The sequence below is a fragment of the Capra hircus genome, chromosome 18 (assembly GCF_001704415.2).
Source record: "Capra hircus breed San Clemente chromosome 18, ASM170441v1, whole genome shotgun sequence".
NCBI classification, from domain to species: domain Eukaryota; kingdom Metazoa; phylum Chordata; class Mammalia; order Artiodactyla; family Bovidae; genus Capra; species Capra hircus.
Genome location: NC_030825.1, coordinates 58,428,006 through 58,452,367, shown reverse-complemented (window position 1 = coordinate 58,452,367; position 24,362 = coordinate 58,428,006). Strand labels below are relative to the sequence as shown.

General features: G+C 53.7%; 2 protein-coding genes across 3 annotated transcripts in view; one reads left to right on the top strand and one right to left on the bottom strand.

Moving 5' to 3' along the window:
* On the top strand, nucleotides 1,195-15,861 carry VSIG10L (V-set and immunoglobulin domain containing 10 like). 2 transcript variants are annotated; one of them, XM_018062907.1, is made up of 12 exons: nucleotides 1,195-2,648; nucleotides 2,729-3,562; nucleotides 3,966-4,259; nucleotides 4,408-4,692; nucleotides 5,893-6,147; nucleotides 6,546-6,824; nucleotides 7,234-7,340; nucleotides 7,443-7,527; nucleotides 13,830-13,943; nucleotides 14,125-14,279; nucleotides 14,762-14,780; nucleotides 14,961-15,861. In XM_018062907.1, the coding sequence occupies exons 1-12, from the start codon at nucleotides 2,609-2,611 to the stop codon at nucleotides 15,029-15,031; spliced, it is 2,538 nt and encodes an 845-aa protein (XP_017918396.1). In that variant the 5' UTR covers nucleotides 1,195-2,608; the 3' UTR covers nucleotides 15,032-15,861. The 2 variants fall into 2 exon arrangements, with proteins under 2 accessions (XP_017918396.1, XP_017918395.1); XM_018062906.1 differs by having other exon boundaries at nucleotides 1,196-2,648; nucleotides 7,234-7,527.
* The window catches only part of IGLON5 (IgLON family member 5), a 40,974-nt gene continuing 32,618 nt past the window's right edge, over nucleotides 16,007-24,362 (bottom strand). Inside the window, exons 8-13 of the mRNA XM_018063200.1 lie at nucleotides 23,584-23,816; nucleotides 21,926-22,045; nucleotides 20,567-20,701; nucleotides 20,223-20,343; nucleotides 19,473-19,627; nucleotides 16,007-18,599 (exon numbers count right to left, since the gene is read on the bottom strand). Coding sequence (XP_017918689.1) covers nucleotides 18,511-18,599; nucleotides 19,473-19,627; nucleotides 20,223-20,343; nucleotides 20,567-20,701; nucleotides 21,926-22,045; nucleotides 23,584-23,816 — 853 coding nt within the window. The 3' untranslated portion in view covers nucleotides 16,007-18,510. The remainder of the gene's footprint in view (nucleotides 18,600-19,472; nucleotides 19,628-20,222; nucleotides 20,344-20,566; nucleotides 20,702-21,925; nucleotides 22,046-23,583; nucleotides 23,817-24,362) is intronic.

The window sequence follows — 24,362 nt, the reverse complement described above, 5'->3', positions numbered from 1 at the left end:
GACTTGGGTCACAAGAGGGAATGATGCCGGAAGCTCTGGTCCTGGTTGGGCAGACAGGCAAGCAACAGACAATCCAAACCTAGGGTGGCGATGAAGAGCTGAGCCCTGGAGTCAGAGATGGTGATTTTAGAGCCTCAGTCTCATACTTACCAGTTGTGAGATCTTGAGTGAGTTACTTCCTGCCTCTGATGTTCAGTTTCCTCATTTGGACAATCAAAACAGGAAGAGCTTGGTACACTGGTTAAGGGCCTGGTTAACCCAGGTTCAGCTCCCTGCCTGCCCAGTCCCTGGCTCTGGGAGGACCTTTTGCAGACTCCTATTCTCTGAGCCTGGGCTTCTTCCTCCATCAAGTGGAGTCAGTAATGATACCTGTTTTCTGCTTGTTTGTTATGGTATAAGGTGCGTGCTAAGTCGCTTCAGTATTGTCTGACTCTTTGCAACACCATGGACTGTAGCCTGCCAGTCTGTTCTGTCCATGGGATTTCCCAGGCAAGAATACTAGAGTAGGTTGCCATACCCTCCTCCAGGGGATCTCGAACCAGGGATTGAACCCGTCTCCTGCATTGCAGGCGGATTCTTTGCCACTGAGACACCAGGAAAAACCATCACAGCGTAACAAACCTCTCTAAAACTTGGTGGCATAAACCTACAATTACTTTGCTCATAAATCTGAAGTTTGGGCAGGGTTTGGCAGGGACAGCTTGCCTTTTCATGCAGCATCTGTTTGGGTGGCTCTAAGGGGAAGTCCTAGATGCCCCAGTCACGTGCCTGGAGCTGTTGACTTGAGCTGGCTGTTGGCCACGATACCTCTCCGGGGGGGGTGATTGAGCTTCCTCTCAGCATGGCAGCTGACTCCCAAGAGGGAGTGCCCCACAGTACAGAGAGTGGACAGTGCCAGTCTCTCAAGGCCTAGATACAGAAATGCACAGGGCCACTTGTGTTATACCCTCTCTTGGTCCAACAGTCCTAGAGCCCACCCAGATCCAAGGAAAGGGGGCATAGACTCTATTTCTTAATAGAAGAAGTGTGGCATTTTTTGCCATTTTGAAGCTACAAAACCTACCCCATGGGATTTTGAAGGGTTAATTACAATAGCACCATACCATGATGTGCAGAAACCACACCTGATGTGCAGAAAATGCTCACTCTGTATTATGACCATTATTATCATTAGCATGGGGTTGGGGGGAAGCTCTCAGGAGGAGTGAGCAGCCTGACCGTCACAGACTAAGCTCTTCCCTCTGCCTGGGCAACCTCCAGCAGGTCCCTTCACATCTCTGAGCCACAGTATCCTGGTTCATAAACACTCAGCTCATAGAGCCTCTAGCCGGTAATGCCGGAGAAGCATTTTGCACAGTTCCTGGCCCATGATAAGTGGGTAATTATTATTTTGGTTCCTAATAAGGTGAGACTTGAGGGACAAGTTGTGGTTTAGCTAGGTGGGAGGGGGTGGGGGACTGAGCCAGAACATTCCAGGCAGAGGAAACTGTCCAGGCCATGGCTGGGAGGGAAGAGATGGGCTGAAGAATGGCGGAGTGTTCAAAGAGTAAGTGCTGGAGGGGAAAAGGAGTGGGTGGCTCTACGTGATGCAGGACCTGGATGTTTGGATGAGGAGCTTGGTTGTCTTCCCAGGGCAGGTGCTGGGGAGCTGTAGGAGGGCTGTGAGGGTTGGCCGAGGGGCGGTGGGGAGCAGCTCTGGGGTTAGAAAGACTCGACCATCTGGGGATCCATGGGCTGGAGGGAGGAGGCTAGGCAAGGGGATAGAGAGAGGAGTCAGGGCCTGTGCTGGGGTCATGCCAGGAGAAAGGGAGGAAGGGATGGAGCAGAGAGATTCAGGGGGCCAAGGGGGTGGTATGGGATCTGGAGATTGACAGCAGTGAGGGGAAGAGAGGCAGGAGGAAGGCTTCCCGCATCCCTCTAGAAGGTGGAGCTGAATGGAGATGGAGAACGCCTGAGGGTGGGGTTAGAGGAAAGATCCTAAGTTTAGTGGGACAGAGAGTGTGACTAGGGGTCTAGGGGTCAAGGAGACAGCTCTGGGTGGGTCTCAGGAGATTTGATTGGGTGGGAAACAGCCACTCAAAACAGCCCTGAGAGCAAAAAGGGACCATGGAGAGCAGAGGAGGAGCAGGATCAGACCAGGGGTATTTGAGGCCTGGCAGGACAGAGTGGACTGGAGGCCAGGAGGCTGCAGGGGAAGAAGACCACAGTCATTAAGAGGGAGGCTCTCTGAAAGCACGCCTCACCCTCCTCCAGGCAGTCTTCCTGGCTTCACCTCCCCTACTCCTCTCCACAAGCTTGCTACTAAGTTTCCAGCTGGGATTCCACTCTCACCATCTACCCTACCCCAACCCCCAAGCCCCGGCAAGTGGGGAGTGCAGGGGTCAGGTTAGGCACCCCGCCCCAAGCTGGGACTAGTTGATGAAGACAAATTGGGTGGGGTCGGTGGCTCAGCCACCAGATCTGGGTGGGGGATCCTGGCACCTCCCTCTACATCTGTCTGTCTTCCCCGCCCAGGAAGCTACCAGTCCTGTCAGACTTGTCCAGCCCCAGAGGGATCAGTGCAGGCCCTGGGTCTTGCTCCAGTATCCTCGCGGGTGCGGCTAGCACCATGGACACCTCACGGGCTCTGCAGCTTCTCCTGCTCCTGGGTAAGCCCCCGGCTCAGCCGGTTCCCCACCAGCCCCCTTTTCTGCAGCCCAGCAACACCCTCCCCTTCTCTCCTCTGCAGCCTCCGGAGTAGAGGTCCTTGCCTTCCAAGCCTCTTCTGAAGTTCAGAGAACCAGTCTCTCCTCAGACCCAGAAAGCTCTTCCCAGGGCCCGGGTGCGAAAGTTCCTTCCACCAATCTCCCCAGCTGGAAATTCCCAGATCAGACGACAGCCTCAAAAGTCTCCACGGATACCCCACTTTCCGAATGGTCTCCCAAGGGGCTGAATTTGAACGATTCCTTTGAGTCCAATATTTCTGCTCAGAGCGAAAATCTGAATCTGGAACCCTTCTCTGGAATCCCTAGTTCCAATGTATCTCCTGACACTTCGGGTTTGCAAGTTGCTGCCGCAAGCCGGGAGCCTTCCTTGTCTGTTAAAACCCCAGCTTCTGGCATTTCTGCTCACTTCCCTGATACTAAAGTCTCTGTGGAGGTCCCAGCTTCAAAATACTCCCCTAAGGATGGGGATCTTGAGTTCTCTGCCCAGAGCCTGGGTTCTAAAGTGTCCTCAGAGGCCCATGCGGGGACAAGCTTCCCCCCTCAGGCAGGGGAGCCTCTTGCAGTCCTGGTGGGGACCACCATCCAGCTCCGGCTGGTTCCAGTCCCCAGCTCTGGCCCCTCACCCCCTCTGGTGGTTTGGCGCCGAGGTTCCAAGGTGTTAGCAGCGGGGGGCCTGGGAGCAGGGGCCCCTCTGACTAGCCTGGACCCCACTTACCGAGACCGCCTACGATTTGACCAGGCCCAAGGGGGCCTGGAGCTCACCTCTGCTCAGCTGAAGGATGCTGGGGTCTACACAGCGGAGGTCATCCAGGCTGGGGTCTCCCGGCAGATCCGGGAGTTCACGGTGGGTGTATATGGTAAGTGGGCTCTGAACTCCAGATTGCTGACTGCAGGGGCCTGCTGGTGGGCAGGTTACCACTGTTCTGCGGCTGTGTCCTCCGTAGAGCAGGGGGTTCCTAGACAAGGGAGAGGACTCCTGGGCTGGGAAGAGGCAGAAGAGGAGCTGGGGGTCAAGGCTGATGCTTGAGGGAAGCTGGACCTGGGAACCAAAACTCCTGGGGGCCACTGACTCCTGTGTCCCAGAGAGGAGAGAGCTGGGCACTCAGTCTGTGAGAAGAGGATTCCTGCGGCTAAGAGGAGGGCTTAGACAGGGACTCAGCTGGGCCAGGTCCTGGGTGTAAGAGGTGGCAGGGACCGGGTCTCGGACCTAAGGGCAGCAGGGGCTGAGAGCCTAGTCCTGAGCTTGTGCCCCCTCCCCAGAGCCCCTGCCCAAGCTGTCCATGCAGCCCAAGGCTCCGGAGACCCAGGAAGGAGCAGCGGAGCTCCGGCTGCGCTGCATGGGGTGGGGACCAAGTCGCGGGGAGCTGAGCTGGACACGAGACGGACGCGCCCTGGATACAGTGGAGTCTGCGGGAGCAGAGCCGCTGCGGATCCGCGCAGAGGGTGACCAGCTTCTCATCGAGCGTCCGGTGCGCAGCGACCACGCCCGGTACACCTGCCGCGTCCACAGCCCCTTCGGCCACACAGAGGCCGCGGCCGACGTCAGTGTTTTCTGTGAGTATGGGGACGCCTCCAGTCGGGGACACGGATCTGAGGGCTTAGGCTCCTGGAGTCCCTAGGGAGGATGTCCCGTCTTTGGAAATCCTGGAGCGGCCCCAGATGACCCTGACCTTCGCGGTTTCAACCCCCTTCCTCTGCCTAGATGGTCCGGATCTGCCGGTCATCACTGTTTCCTCGAACCGTGATGCCAACCCCGCCCAGTATGTCACCGCGGGCAGCAACGTGACCCTGAGCTGCACCGCCGCCTCGCGGCCACCGGCTGACATCACCTGGAGTCTGGCCGACCCCACCGAAGCCGCCGTGCCCGCCGGCCCGCGCCTCCTGCTGCCTGCGGTCCAGCCCGGCCACTCCGGCGCCTACGCCTGTATCGCCAGGAACCCGCGCACCAGCAGCCGCCGCCGCTCGCTGCTGAACCTCACGGTGGCGGGTGAGCAAGGCTGGGCAGGATGCGGGGGCGGGGCCACCAAGGAGGGGCGGGGATGCCTGGGAGAAGGGGCGGTACCAGCCAGCGGCTGGGACTCGTGGAGGGGCGGGGCCGGCAGGGAGGGGCGGAGATCTCTGTAGAGGAACAGGGGTGCCCAGCAGAAGGAGAGGAGAAAGGATGGCGAGAAGGGCCTGGGTCATCACCGAGAGGGCGGGGACTTCTGGGCAAGGGACAGTCTCTACAAATCAAGCAGCGGATGTAAATCGCAAAAGACCCTGATGCTGGGAAAGGTTGAAGGTAGGAGGAGAAGGGAGCAACAGAGGATGAGATGGTTGGATGGCATCACCGACTCAATGGACATGAGTTTGAACAAACTCCGGGAGATAGTGAAGGACAGGAAAGCCTGGTGAGCCGCGGTCTATGGGCCCGCAGAGTCGGACATGACTGAGCGACTGAACAACAAAGTAAATGACAAAAAGTAGTACTCTTGCCTGGAAAATCCCATGAACGGAGGAGCCTGGTAGGCTGCAGTCCATGGGGTCGCTAAGAGTCTGACACGACTGAGCGACTTCACTTTCACTTTTCACTTTAGTGCATTGGAGAAGGAAATGGCAACCCACTCCAGTGTTCTTGCCTGGAGAATCCCAGGGACAGGGAAGCCTGGTGGGCTGCTGTCTATGGGGTCGCAGAGTCAGACACAACTGAAGCGACTTAGTAGCAGCACCAGCAGGAGATAGGAAAGGGCCTAAGTTGCTTGGGCCAGTAACTGGGATCAGGAAAAGAAGTTACCTGGGAAAGGGGACGGAGTCACAAGAGGAAGGGGCGAATTCATTCTAGAAAGGGACAGGATCGTTTTAGAAAAGGGGCAGGGCCCAGTAGGAAGGGCAGGGGTGTCAACAAAAGGGAAGGGTCAAAGAAGGGGCCGAGACCCCGTGGAAGGGGTGGAGCTAGAACAGGGGGCGGGGCTACGAGCGGAAGGAAAAGAATCGGAGTGGCAAGATGAAGCTTCCTTAGGAAATCCGGGACAGGTAGTGGGGCTAACCACTTAGCCCTGGAGTTGCCGGAAAGCGAGAGGGGTTTACAGGAGAATGGGCGGGGTCAGTGCCTACTGGGCGGGGTCAGGTGAAGAAGAGGAGTGAAGGGGCTGGGGGCAGAACGGACACAGAGCCGACTGACCCCTTGATCTCTCCCTTTCCTCCACAGATCTGCCCCCTGGGTCCCCTCAGTGCTCAGTCGAAGGGGGTCCTGGGGATCGCAGCCTCCGCTTCCGATGCTCGTGGCCCGGCGGGGCCCCTGCCGCCTCCCTGAAGTTCCAGGGTCTCCCGGAAGGCGTCCAGGAGGGACTGGCGTCCTCTGTGCTCCAGGCAGTGGTCCCCGCCCACCCCCGGCTCAGCGGCGTCTCCGTCACCTGCCTTGCTCGCCACCTGGTGACCACGCGCACGTGCACTGTCACCCCGGGTGAGAGCCTGTGGGATTGCCTTACTGTTTCCCCCGAGGAGGAGCGGGTACTGCTTTGGTCCTTCAGGACTCGAGGGAGGGGGATTTCCTCTGTTTTTAACCCTACAGATGTTCGGAGGTTTTCTCTATACCTCAAGCAGGGGCCGGTCCAAAATTTCTTTCCTGGACCCACCAAGAGAACTGACACTTTCCCACGTGTTCAGAGCAACAAATGGTTGAGAATAATATGACCTGGTCTGTTGCACATACTTCATAAGTTCTCGTTAAGAAAGACGAATGAATGAGGGAGAGAGTGAAAGGGCAGATCTTCCTCTTGTGGCTAAGGTACCCTATTAGATTCACCAAAAGGCGCAGGACTCCTTCTTTGACTTTCTTACTCGGGTTTCTTCTGCCTGCAGAGGCCCCCCGAGAGGTCCTGCTTCACCCGATCGTAGAGGAGACACGGTCTGGAGAGGCAGAGGTAGCGCTGCAGGCGTCTGGCTGTCCCCCACCTTCCCGAGCATCCTGGGCCCGGGAAGGGCGGCCCCTGGCCCCAGGAGGCGGGGGACGCCTGCGGCTCACCGAGGATGGGCGGAGACTTCTCATTGGCAACTTCAGCCTGGATCGGGACCTGGGAAATTACTCCGTGTTGTGCAGTGGGGCGCTGGGTGCTGGGGCCGACAAGATCACCCTCATTGGTGAGTCCCACCTTTCCCAGAACCTCTCTTCTCCCAAACCCAGGAGACTGGGATTCCAGCCAGTTCCTCCCTCAGACCTAGGGCTCCAGACCCCCAGCCCCTCCTCCCTCAGACACAGAAATCTTAGTCCTGGGCCTCCTCCAACCCCAGACCCTAGGATTCCCACCCCCATTTCCCTGATCCCTCAGGGAATCATAGACCCCAGTCACTTCTTCCAGGGAACCCTCAGACCCTTGCTTCTTCAGACTCAAGAGTCCAGGCCCCCAGTCTCTTCCTTTCTTAGATCCAGGAGTTGGGGTCTCCAGACCCTCTGCTTCTAGGACTTAGGAGTCCAGGTCTGTGACCCCTGTTCCTCTCCCTCTTGGACTGGTGGATCCAGCTTCCACCTTGACCCCCCTCACCCCCCCAGGACCGTCCATCTCCTCGTGGAGGCTGCAGAGAACCCGGGACGCAGCAGTGCTGACTTGGGATGTGGAGCGCGGGGCCCTGATCAGCCGTTTCCAGATCCAGGCACAGGTGGAGGGCCCTGACCCGGGCAGAGCCATCGCCTCGGACTGGGTCTCCCTGCTCATCCTGGGGCCTCGGGAACGTTCAGCTGTGGTACCCCTCCCTCTTCAGAATCCCAGGACCTGGGTCTTTCGTATCCTGCCCACCCTGGGGGGCCAGCCAGGGATGCCCTCCCAAAGCCAGATCTACCGGGCCGGTGAGTTGGAGCCTTTCTCCTGGACTTCTCCATCTCAAGTCTCTTTAAGTTGGATCTTCCTTCTTTCTTTGTGTTAGTTTCCTGGGGTTGCCGTAGTTAGGTACCTTGAATTGTGTGGCTGGAAACAACAGAAATGTATTCTCTGCCAACTCTGGAAGCCAGGAGTCTGTGCAGGGTCAGGCTGCCTCTGAGATTGTTGAGTTGTTTTTTGTTTTTGTTTTTCCTGTACTGTGTTCCTTGCGGTGCACGGGCTTCTCTTGTGGAACCTGGGCTCTAGAGCGTGTGCGCTTTTCTTTAGTTGTGACCCACAGAGCTTAGCTGCCTGTGGCCTGTAGAATCTTATCTCCTCTGACCAGGGATCGAACCGCACATCCGATCTGAATAAGGCAGATTCTTTTTTAAAATTTTGACTGCACTGGGGCTTCATTGAAGCCCACAGGCTTAGTTGCCTCAAAGCACATTGTATCTTAGTTCCCCAGTGAGGGAGCAAACCCACATCCCATGCATTGGAAGGCAGATTCTTAACCGCAGGACCCCAGGGAAGTCCCTGCCTCTGAGATTCTATGAAGAATCCTCACTTGCCTCCTTCTAGCTTCTGATATGGAGAAGGCAATGACACCCCACTCCAGTACTCTTGCCTGGAAAATCCCATGGACAGAGGAGGCTGGTGGGCTGCAGAGTAGCCCACCACTCTCCTAAGAGTTGGACACCACTGAGCGACTTCACTTTCACTTTTCACTTTCATGCATTGGAGAAGGAAATGGCAACCCACTCCAGTATTCTTGCCTGGAGAATCCCAGGGATGGGGGAGCCTGGTGGGCTGCTGTCTCTGTGGTCACACAGAGTTGGACACGACTGAAGCGACTTAGCAGCAGCAGCAGCAGCAGCAGCTTCTGATAAAGCGAAAGTGAAATTCCCTCAGTCATGTCCGACTCTTTGCAACCCCATGGACTATATACTCCATGGAATTTTCCAGGCCAGAATACTGGAGTGGGTACCGTTCCCTTCGCCAGGGGATCCTCCCAACCCAGAGATCAGACCCAGGTCTCCCGTATTGCAGGCAGATTCTTTACCAGCTGAGCCACCAGGGACCCTCTATCTTCTGATAGTGACTGTTAATCCTTGACATTACTCCAGCCTCTGCTTCCAGCCTCTCACAGTCTCTTCCTCCTCCCTGTCTGTGTCTCTGTCTTCCTGTAAGGACACAAGTCATATCCGATGAGGACCCACCCTCATGATCCCATCTTGACTTGATTGGTTGAATTGTGCTCCCCCCTGCAAAAGATACAGTAGCCCCTTTATCCTCAGTTTTTATTTCCAAAGTTTCAGTTACCAGGGGTCAGCTGTGGTCTTAAAATATTCAATGGAAAAATCTCAGAAATAAACGATTCATAATAGGTTTCTCAAGAGGCAGGTCAGGTAGTCTGGTATTCCCATCTGTTTCAGAATTTTCCACAGTTTATTGTGATCCACACAGTCAAAGGCTTTGGCACAGTCAATAAAGCAGAAATAGATGTTTTTCTGGAACTCTCTTGCTTTTTCCATGATTCAGCGGGTGTTGGCAATTTGATTTCTGGGTCCTCTGCCTTTTCTAAAACCAGCTTGAGCATCTTGAAGTTCACGGTTCACGTATTGCTGAAGCCTGGCTTGGAGAATTTTGAGCATTACTTTGCTACTGTGTGAGATGAGTGCAATTGTGCGGTAGTTTGAGCATTCTTTGGCATTGCCTTTCTTTGGGATTGGAATGAAAACTGACCTTTTCCAGTCCTGTGGCCACTGCTGAGTTTTCCAAATTTGCTGGCATATTGGGTGCAGCACTTTCACAGAATCGTCTTTCAGGATTTGAAATAGCTCTACTGGAATTCCATCACCTCCACTAGCTTTGTTCATAGTGATGCTTTCTAAGGCCCACTTGACTTCACATTCCAGGATGTCTGGCTCTAGGTGAGTGATCACACCTTCGTGGTTATCTGGGTCGTGAAGATCTTTTTTGTACAGTTCTTCTGTGTATTCTTGCCACCTCTTCTTAATATTTTCTGCTTCTATTAGGTCCATACCATTTCTGTCCTTTATCGAGCCCATCTTTGCATGAAATGTTCCCTTGGTATCTCTAATTTTCTTGAAGAGATCTCTAGTCTTTCCCATTCTGTTGTTTTCCTCTATTTCTTTGCCTTGATCACTGAGGAAGGCTTTCTTATCTCTCTTTGCTATTCTTTGGAACTCTGAATTCAGATGTTTATATCTTTTCATTTCTCCTTTGCTTTTCTCTTCTCTTCATTTCACAGCTATTTGTAAGGCCTCCTCAGACAGCCATTTTGCTTTTTTGCATTTCTTTCCATGGGGATAGTCTTGATCCCTGTCTTCTGTACAGTGTCACGAACCTCAATCCATAGTTCATCAGGCACTCTGTCTGTCAGATCTAGTCCCTTAAATCTATTTCCCACTTCCACTGTATAATCATAAGGAATTTGATTTAGGTCATACCTGAATGGTCTAGTGGTTTTCCCTACTTTCTTCAATTTAAGTCTGAATTTGGCAATGAGGAGTTCATGATCTGAGCCACAGTCAGCTCCCAGTCTTGTTTTTGCTGACTGTATAGAGCTTCTCCATCTTTGGCTGCAAAGAATATAATCAGTCTGATTTCAGTGTTGACCATCTGGTGATGTCCATGTGTAGAGTCTTCTCTTGTGTTGTTGGAAGAGGGTGTTTGCTATGACCAGCGTGTTCTCTTGGCAAAATTCTATTAGCCTTTGCCCTACTTCATTCCGTATTCCAAGGCCAAATTTGCCTGTTACCCCAGGTGTTTCTTGGATTCTGAAAGAGATGGGAATACCAGACCACCTGACCTGCCTCTTGAGAAACCTATATGCAGGTCAGGAAGCAACAGTTAGAACTGGACATGGAACAACAGACTGGTTCCAAATAAGAAAAGGAGTACGTCAAGGCTATGTATCATCACCCTGCTTATTTAACTTATATGCAGAGTACATCATGGGAAACACTGAGCTGGATGAAGCACAAGCTGGAATCAAGATTGCCGGGAGAAATATCAATGACCTCAGATATGCAGATGACACCACCCTTATGGCAGAAAGTGAAGAGGAACTAAAAAACCTCTTAATGAAAGTGAAAGAGGAGAATGAAAAAGTTGGCTTCAAGCTCAACATTCAGAAAACGAAGATCATGGCATCTGGTCCCATCACTTTATTGGAAATAGATGGGGAAATAGTGGAAACAGTGTCAGACTTTATCTTTTTGGGCTCCAAAATTACTGCAGATGGTGACTGCAGCCATGAAATTAAAAGACACTTACTCCTTGGAAGGAAAGTTATGACCAACCTAGATAGCATATTGAAAAGCAGAAACATTACTTTGCCAACAAAGGTCCATCTAGTCAAGGCTATGGTTTTTCCAGTAGTCATGTATGGATGTGGGAGTTGGACTGTGAAGAAAGCTGAGCACCAGAGAATTGATGCTTTTGAACTGTGGTGTGGGAAAAGACTCTTGAGAGTCCCTTGGACTGCAAGGAGATCCAACCAGTCCATTCTAAAGATCAGTCCTGGGTGTTCTTTGGGAGGACTGATGCTAAAGCTGAAGCTCCAATATTTTGACCACTTCATGCTAAGAGTTGACTCACTGGAAAAGACTCTGATGCTGGGAGGGATTGGGCGCAGGAGAAGAAGGGGACAACAGAGGATGAGATGGCTGGATGGCATCACCGACTCGATGGACATGAGTTTGCGTGAACTCCGGGAGGTGGTGATGGACAGAGAGGCCTGGCGCTGCAGCAATTCATGGGGTCGCAAAGAGTTGGACACAACTAAGCGACTGAACTGAACTGAAGTTTTAAATTGCATGCCTGAGTAGCGCGATGAGATCTCACGCCGTCCACTCCATCTCACCTGGGAAGTGAGTCATCCCTTTGTCCAGCTTATCCTGCCTGTTAGTTACTTTGAAACTGTCTCAGTTGTCAGATCAGCTGTCAAGGTATGTCAGGGCTTGTGTTCAGGAAACCCTTATTTCACTTATTAATGACCCCAAAGGGCCAGAGTAGTGATGCTGGGAAAAATGTAGATACATAGCTGTGTGACCTTATTTGGAAATGAAGTCTTTGCATATTCAAGATGTTGACTTGATTACATCCGCAAAGACTGTATTTCCAAGTAAAGTCACGTTCTCGGGTACTATTATCTTTTGGGGGAGGAGACAATTAACAACACTCTCCAACTTCCTTTTCAAAATTTTTATTGATTTAGTTAGCTGCATCAGTCTTAGTTGCAACACACGGGACCTTCTTTGCATTGCGCAGGATCTTTCGTGGCAGTGCGCAGACTCTCTAGCTGTGAAGCGTGGGGGTTTCAGTAGTTGCGAATACTCTGAGCTTCTAAGTACTGGATCCGTCCTTCCTTAGCTCTCTTCTCCACCTATATTTCTCCCCAGTGTGGCCTTTCCACTCTCACTGCCTTAAATATCATCAATACTCAGATGACGCTCAAATATCTGATCTCCAGCCCAGACCTCTGAACTGCAGACTTGAAAAGCCACCTCCCTACTTGTCATCTTCACTTTGAATGTCCAACTGACATTTCAGACTTTACATGTCCAAAATAAACCTCTTGATGTTTCTCCAAACTATACCCTGCCCACCCAGCTCCTGTCAACTCTCCAGTCTTTCTGTCCTGGAAATGGTACCACCCACATGCTGACATCACCTGTAATATCCCAAATATCTCCAGAGTCCCATCACTTCCTTCCAAAATGCTTTTTTTTTTTTGAGTTTTAAATTTTTTATTTTTTAAACCATGAAAGTATGATAATACCTTTACAGGAGACTTCGAAAATACAGAACAAAGTTACACGTAGTTCAACTGTATATTGCAATTATTTTCCAAGTAGATAAATTAAGATATTTAGCTGGACTTTCAATATCACACTCAAAAATTAATAGAATGTATAGACAGAAAAGTAGAAGGATATAGTAGATCTGAAAAGCACTATGAGCCAATCCAACATAATTAAAATTTATACAATTTTCACACAAGAGCAGGATACAAATTCTATTCCAAAATGCTTTCTTAATCATCTGCTTCTTTCCATCTTCACTTCTACACTCTGGTCAGGCACCACAGTCCTCTCTTGTCTGGACTGCAGTAGCCATTTTCTTGGTGTCTTTATGCCCTCTCTTGCCAGCCTACAGTCCATCCTCCAAGTAGATGCCAAAGTTAGGCAAATCAGACCATGTTGCTGCTGCCGTGCTTAAAAGCCTTTCATGCCCAGGCTCTGGCCCCTCTTAATCCCTCTAACCTCAACCCTTACCTCTTCCACCTTCATTCCATATCCTCCACCCACACTGGCCTTCATTGAACACAGATAACTCTTTCCTGCTTCTGAGTCTGCATTTTCTGTTCCCTCTGCTTGGAACACCCTTTTCCCCCTGTTTAGCATGCCTGGCTCCCTATTCCCCAGGTCTTTGCTCAAATGTTACTTCCTCGAGGACCTTCCCTCACCAACTTTTCTAAATGTCACCTCCTCTTCCATTAGTTCTATCTTTTGTTGTTGTTCAGTGGCTAAGTCGTGTCTGACGCAACAGCATGGACTACAGCATGCCAGACTCCCGTCCTTCACTATCCCCAGGAGTTTGCTCAAGTTCATGTCCATTGTATTGGTTGATGCCGTCCATCCATCTCATCCTCTGCCACCCCCTTCTCCTTTTGCCTTCAATCTTTCCCCGTATCAGGGTCTTTCCTGATGAGTAGGCTCTTTGCATCAGGTGGCCAAAGGATTAGCACTTTAGTTTCAGCAGCAGTCCTTCCAATGCATATTCAGTGTTGATTTCCTTTAGAATTGACTGGTTTGATCTCCTTGAAGTACAAGGGACTCTCAAGAGTCTTCTCTAGCACAATTTAGAAGCATCAATCCTTTGGCGCTCAGCCTTCTTTCTGGTCCAGTTCTCACATCTGTACATGACAACTAGAAAAACCAGAGCTTTGACTGTAGGGACCTTTGCCAGCAAAATGATGTGTCTGCTTTTGCTCCGGAAAACATTTGTTTCTGATTTCCCTCCTAATATTAATATTAACCCACAGGAAAGCGGGTATCTTGGTTTGCTCACCAATGGATCTTCACCACCTGACAGAATGCCAGACACACTACAGTCATTCAGGAAATGTTTAATGAACTGAGGATGTAAGGGGTCTTAGATTCCTGGGTTCTGATGAGCGGAGGGTTGAGGCAGAAGGCTCAGGAAACAGGTCCAGCTTTGGTTCCTTTCCCCTTACTCCCTTTCTCTTGGTTTCTTCCAGGTCCCACCCTGGGCCCCGGGGCCATCGCTGGCATCGTTCTGGGGTCCCTACTAGGCCTGGCGCTCCTGGCAGCTCTTCTCCTCCTGTGCATCTGCTGTCTGTGCCGCTTTCGAGGTAAGTGGGGAACCCACCCCTGGAAAGAGTCCCACTGGTTCAGCCTCTGAACCAATCAGCAGCAGTTAACCTCCAGTCCAATTAATCCACCTTCAGCCCAGCTTCCTTTGCCATTGACTGAATGGGCATGTGGGTACAGCCAATCAAGTGTTCCTATTTCTCTTCCTCCTCCCTTGCCCAGGAGAGGTGCATAAGAAAAAGAAGCAACCCGGCACATGGACCCCTGTAGTCCCCCAACCGGAAAAGAAGGTGCAGAGCTTGACCCCAGTGCACACCCCACAGACTCTGCCCCTCAAAGTACCACTGGAGAACCCTAGCCCAATCAGGGCCCACCCAGTGAGTATGGGTGCCCCAGGGTCCTAGAATGGGGGTGGAAATTTTTGTGTTTTAGTCAGGCAGAGGAGATGGTCAGAATTCTCTTCCTCCAGCTTTTTTTGTTGGTTCAGAAAGTTGATAGATTTTCCCTCTCTCTTTTTTTTTTTTTGATACACAGAAGTTGGACAGGACTTTCCATTATATATATATATATATATATATGCATGAAATTCCAGTTTTCCCAAAATGCCTTCATTCATTTCCATAAAAATTGGGAAACTTCCATTTTCTCTCTGAAGTGGGATAGAACATCTCTTCCCCATAAAATATGAGTTGTTGCACGCCTTATTTCTCCCAAGGGTGACTAGACCTTTTTTCCCCCTTGCAAATGGAGGGAACTCAGCTAATTTTGGAATGGTGCGAGCTAGCACTGGGAAAGGGTGAGTTATGTCACATCCAGGGTAACTCTTGTGGTTGTTCCCCGTCCCTCTTCTTTCTTCTAGGCCACCGGCATGCCTCCAGGTGGGGACCCCAAAACCGTTCGGACGGCTACACAGGTGTGAGCCAGCCGAGTGGCTCGCTCTGTGCAGGACTTTGGGGGCGGGACTTCCTGTTTCGCCTTCGTAGCAGTCAGGGACTTCCTGTCCCACTGTGATTGATGGTTTGACCTGGAAAGTGGAACTTCCCGTCTCCCTCTCTCAGCGCCCAGGAAGATTCTCCCTGTATTCATGCAACTAAGATGGGACTCCACGGCTGCGAGGGACTCCTGCTAACTGAACAGTGTGGTTTGTACATCCTTCAAGTGGGCAAGGGTCTGTGGCGGCCAGGCAGGGCGTGCTGTGCGGCTGGGAGCTGGAGAGGGTGCCCTGCCTCATTCTCTGGAAAGGTCTTCCTATATCGATGTTTGCCTCCTCCAGGCTACGCCCCATCCAGTTCCCAGAATCTTCATCTCAAATCAGATCACATACCTCTTCTCTTTAAGCCTTTCTAGGGCTGCCCATTGCCCTTCAGATATTGTCCAAGCTCCTCATTGGGACCTTTGAAGCCTTGTGGTTTGGCCTCTGTTGGCCTCTCTAACCTCCCCTTCCAGAAATTTCACCCCTGCTTCTCTTCTTCATACTTTAGTTTGCCTCCAGGCCTTTGCTTCCAGAGTTTACTGCACCTGGAGCAGGATTCTTTGCTCTGCATCATTAATATTTCAAGTATAAAGGGAAATGTTATCATCTTAGAGGACCCTTCTCTAACCCATGACCCAAACCTGTCTTGGCTATGAATTAGGTCCTAGAGGCCCTGAACTTCCTGCTTCTTGTATGTAAATATGTAATTACTTGTTTAACCTTTGACTTCCTCTCTAAACTGAGAGTTACACAAAGGTAGAGACCATGTCGTTATCACCAGCATTTAACACAGAGTTTGGCACAAAAACATCCATAAGTATTTGTCATCTGATCAAATGTCTGGGGCCAGTGAAATTCAGGGCTTGTTGCTGCTCTCCCCAGCAGGATGACTTCCTTTTCCAATTGAGTTTCTCACTGGAAATGTAAAGAGTGCATCAATGAAGATTATTTTGGCCATAAGTAATAAAGTAAATGAGAGAAAGAAATATAGAGGTAGGTAGTTTCAGTGTGGCTCAACAACTTAGTGACACCATCAAGTATTTGGTTTCTTTGTGTCCTGCTTTGCCACCCTCAGTGTGTTAGCATATTGTCTCAAGTAACAAGATGGCTGCTGCAGCTCCAGGCATCACATCTTCACACAACTGTATCTAATGACAAAAGGAAGGGAGCAGGGTTCCTTTCCTCACATGAATGAGGCGAAAATTTCCTGGAAGCCTGATAGCAAACTTCTCTTAAGTCTCATTGACCAAAAGCTGGCCATATCACTGTGAGGGAGGCTGGGAAACCAAATGTCTCAGTCTGTGTCATGGAAGGTGGGCAAAGATGAAATTGTAAACAAATAAATTAAAGCATAGGCAACAATATCTGTCTCAGGGGAAGAAAGGATATGGGCCATTCTGGCTAAAGTTTGGTGTGAAAGAGGCCTTTGGAAAATAGAGACCTTGGATCTTTTTAGAAAGGTGATGGCTGGAGTCCTGGAACCTCTACATCTCTTCTGTGTCAGTGAGAATTTCCGTTTCTTTTGTAATCGCTAGAAATTGAAAACCTAACGAGTTGGCTTAAACATACATTGGACTTTATTGCTCATGTAAGTGAAGGTAGGCACCAGGTAAATTTTGATCCAGTTGTTCACATGATGTCATCAAGGACTCAGTTTCTCTAGACTTTCCACTCTGCGTTCCATGGTGTTTCTATCACTCGAAGGCTCCATGTATTGTCTTCCCCACCAGTGCTATCCCCATAGACCCAAGATCTCTCCATGTGATGGAGAATGGACATCCTGCAGATCTTGACTTCATACCATTGAGCCACATTATCCCAACAGAAGAGCAGCTCTTCCTGGGAAATCCACACTGCTCTGGTGTTCCTTCTCTCATTAGCCTGGCTGGGCCATGTGCCCACCTCTGAACCAGTCACAGTGGGAAACGGGCTATGCCGAGTAGCTTCAGCCAATCAGGGGCCACCTCTGTAAATAGGTCAATTCCAAATCTACCAAAGAGAAAGGGGAGGGCAGAAGTGACGCTGGGGAGGCACCACCAATGACCAGGAGTCTGCACCCCACTCACCCATATGCTTACTGACGTTGACACTAGCAGGCGGAGACTTTGGAAAAAGGCGTTTATTGGTGTGGCGGTCTCAACACTCCCCATGAATCGGAACACACGGCCCCCAGGGCCCCCCCGCCCCCCTCCCTGGCACCCTCCCCCTCCCCTCCCTGTCCCCTGGACCCTGGGAATGGAAGACAATGTGGGATGGGGCCCCCATCTGAGGTACAGTCACTGCCCCTTGCCCCCCCTGCCCCTGCTCTGCCCTCTCTTGTCCTCCCAAGCTCCTGCTGGGTGGTATAGTTTGGGGTGGGTGTTTATAAGAGGGTCTCCCGGGAGCTGGAGTTGGTAACATCTCGGTCTGGGCTGGGGACGTCTGTGTGATGCCCCTCTCTTCCCCCACGTTGTGGGATGTGGTGTGCCAGCGTGGAGTATGCCTACAATCCAAGCTGAAGTTACAGCCTCGGAGTGCCTTTCTGACATAATTGCTCATCCTCGGGGGAACCACAGCTGGTCACCGGCTACAGGACAGCTGGAGCCAGGGGGCTATTGCTGGTCACAGTCGCTGGTGTGTGTGTGTGTGTGTCTGAGTGTGTGTGAGGGTGGTCAGGTCAGCCTTTGGGAGGGTCAGTTGGTGGAGAGGCCAGGCAGTGGTGGACGAGCAAGCTCACACCTGTGGGCCGGCCGTAGGGGCGCTGCAGGCGGCCGAAGGGAGTGGGGGAGGGCTAGGGCAAAGCACTGAGACAGGCAGGTGACAGCAGGCACCGGCCTGACAGTTGGATGGAAGCACCGATGGCCCGGGAGAGGGCCAGAAAGTCCAGGGCGGGGAGGGACAGGGAAAGCGGGAAGGTCTCAGGCCGCTGAGCCGGTGATGGGGCCTCTGGCTCCAGGCAGGTGGTTGGTTGACAGCAGGGAGGCCCAGAGCCAAAGTGGAGATCCCGCACCTGCTCGCAGAGGTTGAGTGACAGCTTGCCAGGCAAGTCTGATGCCCCTCCCACTTCCAACCTGCCCGGGAGACAGCCTTTCAGCAGGGAGGGGAGGGGGCGGGGTACGTGCATATACTGGGAAAGCGGGAGCCTGGAAAACCTCCCCTCACAGCTTCCAGCACGAAGACCCCATACCTACCTCCAGCCAGAGGTGAGAGACAGCAGGGATGGGGGCAGTGGATGTCGGGGGAGGGGGGTGCCCAGGAGGGAAGAGTGCTGAGCCCCCTTCCCCACCCACCCACCCCTCATCCATACACACACACACACACACACATGCACACACACACACGCTCACACCTACCACACACGCGCGATCCAGTTGACAGCCTGAGCTAAGAGAGGGGTGTGGGGGTGGCCAGGGGTGGGTCAATCGGAAAGGTGAACGGTGGCGAGAATGGCTGTAGAAAGATGCATAATTTTGCGTTATCCCTCACAGTGATGGGTTCTCTATAGATCTTCCCTCCTCCTCTTCCTTTTCCTCTTCTTCCTCAGCGGCCGAGAGCTCCTCCGCCCCTCGAGACCCACGGCGCTTGCTCCCCCTGCTCCTCTCGCTCTCGGCCTCAGCCCCCCCTCGCAGGGGGACACCAGCGGCACTGAGTTCTTCCTACATCCTCCACCACAGCCAGCCCAGGGCGGAGAGGAGGGTCAGGGGCCCTGGGGGCCTCGGGGCCGAGTTTTCCAGGGATCCTGGGCCTGGGGAAAGAGAGAGGGTCAAGGGAGGAGGCCTGGAGTGGGAAGACCCCATGCGTGTGTCTCCTGGGTGTCTTGTTTCTGAGGGTCTTGTCTGAGGCCGCCTCCTAAGGGCCTTTCTGGGTTTTCACTCAGGGACCCCGCCCACCCCACACTCTGTTTTAATCTAATCATCTGGCTCATCTCTGTCCCCCAGCCCACCCCGCTGCAAAGCTCTTTGGTAGATCTTGGCAGGGCTGGATTCCTTTGATCATTCAGGTCTCATTTCAAAGGTTGCTTCCTCCAGGAAGCCTTCTCTGATGCGTTGTCTACTGCTACCATCCCCAATTCTATTGTTTATTTTCTTGATAGTCCTTATCAATATGCAAAATTGTTTTTTGCTTATGTATTTGTTGACTTTTCATTTTATTTGTGTACTTTATTGCTTTACTACTACTGCTACTAGCTGTACCAGTCCCTAGACAAAAGTGAAAGTGTTAGTCGCTCAGTTGTGTCCGACTCTTTGCTATCCCATGGACTGCAACCCGCCAGGCTCCTCTGTACATGGGATTTCCTAGCCAAGAACACTGGAGTGGGTAGCCATTCCCTTCTCCAGGGGAATCTTCCCAACCCAGGGATCGAACCCAGGTCTCCTGCATTGCAGGCGTATTCTTTATCGTCTGAGCCACCAGACCTTGCCTCTTTTGTGCCTTGCAGTGTCCCCAGCATCCAATTCCCTCCCTTAGTGGGTGCTCAATGAACACCTGTCTTGGGCTCTTTCCTAAGCTCGGGGTCAGTCGAGGGGCGGTTCTGCATCTCCACCTCCCTGGCCACGCCCATCCAGGTCGGCCCCGCCCAAGCCCCGGCCCCGCCCCTTCCGCTCCTCGGGGGACGCACGCAGGAGCCGCATGGAGGCGCTGGATGTTCCCAGCCGGTTGGCTGCGCGGCACGTGTAGTTGCCGTAATGCCGGGCGCTCACGTTGGCGAAGAGAAGCATTGAGCGGGTGCGCTCCGTCTGCACCTTCAGGCCCTCGGCCGTGCCACTGCTCAGCCTGCCGGGGATCCGGGTCAGGGACCAGACCGCAGGACCCTGGGCCGGGACCCCCTCCGGACAAAAAGCCCAGCCCCCTGACTATTAGACTCCCCGATTCCCTGTAGATCCTACATTCTGTCCCCCATCCCAGCGACCCCTAGCCTCTGGTTCTAACTCCCTGTGGAACCCGGGCCACTCCCACCGACGCCCCTCTCCAGGCACCCAGACCCTCACCTCCAACCTCTAGGGATTCCCAGGCCCTGCTAAACCTCAGATCCAGTGGTCCCCTAACCCTAAAGCCGGTGGGGTCCCCTAAAACCCTGATGCTGAGAAGTCTCAGCATCACCCCCTCCCCAGACCTTCTTCCTGAATAGTCGGAGGAGGCCAGGTTCCATCATTCATTATCCCAGGACCTAAATTTCCAGTAAGCCACTGCAGTTGCCCTGGGGCCAGAGGTCCCCAATACCTAGAACCCGGACACCACCCCCACCACCCCCTAGTTCCCAGGACCCAGAACTCTGCTCTCTCTGCCCCCTCCCCGAGTCCCAAAGGACCGAGGACCCCACCACCACCACCACCACCACCACCACAGCCCGCCCCGGTGCCATCCTCACAGTCTGTCATCCTTGTACCACTGGAAATCCGCGGGAGGCACCGCCATGGCTTCGCAGCGGAGGAGGGCGGCCCGACCCACCGCCGTGCGGGCGCTGGTCACGTCGGTGATGGTTGGAGGATCTGGCGAGGGACAGGGTCAGCGAATTTTCCCTGCCCCAGCCCCTTCTTCCTCCTTCCTGGGAGTTCTCGAGCCCCCTCCTCTTGGACCCCTTCCTCCCGCGGACCCTCCCCCTTCCTCCTTTCGCACACTCTTCATCCCCAGGGACCCAGGGCCCGCCCCACTTTTGTGCCCCGTGCCGGCGGGGTGGAGGGGGAGCGGGGTGGGGGTGGGGTGGCGGCTCACAGTTGACTGTGACCAGCACGCGGCGGCTATCCGGTGCAGAGTTAACCCCGTTGTGAGTCACGCACTCGTATTCCCCAGCCTGGCCCCGCTGGATGTCGGAAATCTCCAGGATCTCGCCTTCGGAGGTGAAGCCGTCTGTGGGGGGAGGGGAGGGGAGGGGGCGGGGCCGGACACAAACACTTAACACGGGACAACACGGGCACAACACGGACAAACATCAGCGGGGCGGACAGGCGCAGGGCCTGGAGTGCCGGGGTCAGTGCGGGGTGGGGGTTGCTGCGGTGGGACAGGGAGTGAGGAGCTGGGACTTAGTAACTAGAACCCAGTGGGGAGGGTGCCAGGAGCTCCTGGGGCTCAGAAAGATCCAGAAAACAGACCCGGCGAGGGAGGATCCAGGATTCTGGGGTCTAGCCCTTGGGGCCCAGGGAATCAGGAGCTGGTGACTGGAATCAGCAATCCAGGTATTGGGGGTCTTAGAACAGCGCGCCCGCTCAGAAGACCCTTTGGGACTCACAGCATTCGGGGATCCAGGAACTCAAGACCAGAACTGTGGGGCTCAGATGAAGTGGCAGGGGAGGATCCAGGGATCCGAGACCTAGTTATTGCGTTCTGGGGTCCCAAGAAATCTAGGGGCTGGCATATTTGGTCTCCCAAGACCCAATGAGTGAGGATCTGGGGGTCTGGGAAATGGAGGTGGAAATCCAAGTAAAGGGGACAGTGTGCAATGTCTAGGATCTGGAATTTCCCATTCAGATCCCTCTGTTTGGGGGCCGCGGTGCTTCTCAGCTCTACCTTGGGATCACTTGAAGGGCTTGTTAGGACAGATTGTGGTGGTGATAGGGGGAGGGGTGGTTCTGACTCATGCCTTTCTGGCAAGTCTCCAGGTGATGCTCCTGCTGTGAGTCTGGGGACCATACTAAGAGAACCACTGGCCTGAGGCATCCGGCAGAGATTCAGTAATGTGAACAGGAGACGGGAACGTGGGCAGGGGCTGTGGCGCTAACCTGGCTCCGGTCATCTAGTGGATGGGAGTCTGAGTCCAGGAGAATCCTGTGAGCTGGTAGGGAAGAGACTGGGGCTGCTGGAGTCGGGGATGGGGGGCAAGCTGGGATCTAGCAGGTGGGTGGAGGAAACAGCCCCAGCCAGGGAGGGCACGTGGCTAGGCCCTAAGGCTCTGGGGTCCATTGGAGAAATAACAGGACCAAGTAGGAGGGGTAAATCCGGTCATGACAAAGCTTCTGGGGGCATCAAAGGAGGTGGGAGTGGGAGGTTCTGGGTATCTAGCTAGGAACATGAGGAGCTTTGGGCCCAGCCTGTGGAGTGGGGGAAGGGACTTTCAGCCAAGGGTGGGGTCCTCACCTCGGAGCTGCCTCCAGGTGACCGTGGGCTCCGGCCGCCCCACAGCCAGGCAAAGCAGGTTCACGTTGCTCCCCTCATTCACTGTCACGGGCGAAGAGATATTCACGATGCGGGCAGGGACTGCAGACCGGAGGGAAGGTCAGTGAGAGGCCCTGTGGGTTCCCAGGACCCAGGATCTAGGCCTGGTCCCTCCTCCCTCAGACCAGGAGTCCAGACCCCTAGCCCCTCCTCCCTCAGACCCAGGGGTTCAGCTGATATTCCTGTCTCTCTGTAAGAATTCCTCTGTTTCCTCTCCCCTCTGGATCTGGCCCCTTCTCCAGTCGCTGGTCTTGTGTCTTCCTCACTTTCTCAGTCTCTCTCCACCTTCCTTCTCACGCGGTTTCTATCTTCTATCTTTGGGTCTGAATTCCTCCCTTCCCATCTCTATTTGTATTGATTAGTACTATTATTCTCAGCTAATTTGTTTAGCTAATGCTTGTATGGTGCCTACTGAGTGTAAGCTTACCCTGTTTTAAGTATTTCACAAAAATGAACCCATGAAACCCTCACTACTCCCCTCTGGGTGCATGCATTCTTGCTCAGTCGCTTCAGTCCTGTCTGACTCTTTGTGACCCCGTGGACTGTAGCCCGCCAGGCTCCTCTGCCCATGGAATTGTCCAGGCAAGAATGCTGGAGTAGGTTGCCATGCCCTCCTCCAGGGGATCTTCCTGACCCAGGGATCGAACTCGACTCCCTCATCGCAGGCGAATTCTTTACCAACTGAGCCACCAGGGAAGCGAGATGTTGCTCTGTTCATCAATTCTAACACATGGGGGCGTTCCCCGCCTCGACCCCGCCCCCTATGAACATTTCTCCAATCAGGGTGGCCTTATGAAGGACTCCAGTGTTTAACTGGCAGGTTACCCTCCCACGCCGTTTCTAGCAAGCAGAATAAAGTAAAGGTGTCCCTTCCAACGGATGACGTCTTGAATTTGATATATGACAGCGTCATCTCCGTTTTGCAGATGAGGAGTCTGATCGTCCGGCTCGCTTTGGGTGCCTCAGCCCCTGGGTGGCAGCGGCAAGGTTGGAACCGGAGGATTTGGCTCCCAGGTCAGGGCTTGTCAAGAGCAGGGCTGAGCCGTCCCTGGCTTTCTGTCTCTCCACGTGCTTGCTGCCCTCCAGACCACCTCTGATGCCATGGGTCTCTCCAGCCTCCAGCCCCCCGCCATGGGTCTCTCCACCCCCACCTCTCCCGCTCTGAGCATCCAGCCTCCGCAGGTGCTGTTCTTTTTCCTGAAGGTCTCAGCTCAGACGTGATGTCTGGGAAACTGCCTCTCCTCGGAGAGACACCTCCAGAAAGGCAGGGCCAGCCTGCCTGGCTCCTCTCTGTCCCTGGCCTGTGGAGCAGTGCCTGCACGCAGCAGGTGCTCAAGAAACAGGGCTGAGCCAACGAACGCGGGGTTTTCCTTCAAGTGCCCCCCGGCCCGTGTATCTCTCCTGCCCTGGAGGTTGTCTCTGACTTTCTCTTCCTCTGCCTGGCTGGAATCCGTGAGGGCAGGGAGTGTGTCTGTCTTCCCCGGGTGTCCCTGGGATTGACGAGGACACGAGTGTCCCCTCTTCCCAGCGCCCATCCCAGGCTCCCCCCTCCCCCGCCAGGGCACCGGCAGAGGGCTCACCGTGGACGATGAGGTAGACCTGAGTGGTGTACGGCTGGTGGCGGGTCTGGAAGGAGCAGGTGTAGAGGCCCTCGTCGCCCAGCCCCACCTGGGTGATGAGGATGGAGAACTCTTCCGGAGTGTTGGTGAGCAGCCGCACCCTTGGGTCACTGGTCCAGCGGTCGTTGCCCGCATACAGGATGTTGGAGCGGTTCAGCCAGGCTACTCGGGTCACATGCTCGTCAATGAAGCAGCTGGAGGGGAGGACGAGGGGAGGGCAGTTCTTCTCTCCCCCATCCCCGCCTGGCCCTCCAGGGTCCCCCCTGTCAAGGGGGCTTGGAGGTGGAGAGAGGAAGGCTCGCTGCATCTCCAGTTCCCACAGCAGTCCTGGGAGGCAGCTGTGACTGCACCCACTTTACAGGTGGGCAAACAGCCTCAGAGAGGGATAGTTGTGAGCCCAGGTGCACAATGGGATGACAGCTGATGGTTACTGAGTGACTGCTGTGTGTCAGAGACCCAAAAAGAGGGGGACAGACACCCCGGGGGAGAAGGACAGAGATACAGAATGACAAGGGACCCAGAGAGAGGCGGACAGATACTCAGAGAGAGGGACAGAGATGGGGGGACAGACCCACAGGAGGGCAGAGAGCTGGGGGAGGGTAACACCAGTTCTCATTAAACAGTCAGTGTGCTAAGCTCTCTAAGCTCAGCGTGTGTTGTTGTTGTTTAGTTCCTAAGTGGTGTCTGACTTTTTCGTGACTTCATGGACTGCAGCCTGCCAGGCTCTTCCATCCGTGGAA

Excerpts from the sequence above, each read along its gene's own strand:
- VSIG10L (XM_018062906.1), top strand. The coding sequence starts at position 2,609 with ATGGACACCTCACGGGCTCTGCAGCTTCTCCTGCTCCTGG. Across the intron at positions 3,563-3,965 it reads GTTCACGGTGGGTGTATATG|AGCCCCTGCCCAAGCTGTCC; the intron begins GTAAGTGGGCTC and ends CCCCCTCCCCAG. Across the intron at positions 6,825-7,233 it reads CGACAAGATCACCCTCATTG|GACCGTCCATCTCCTCGTGG; the intron begins GTGAGTCCCACC and ends TCACCCCCCCAG.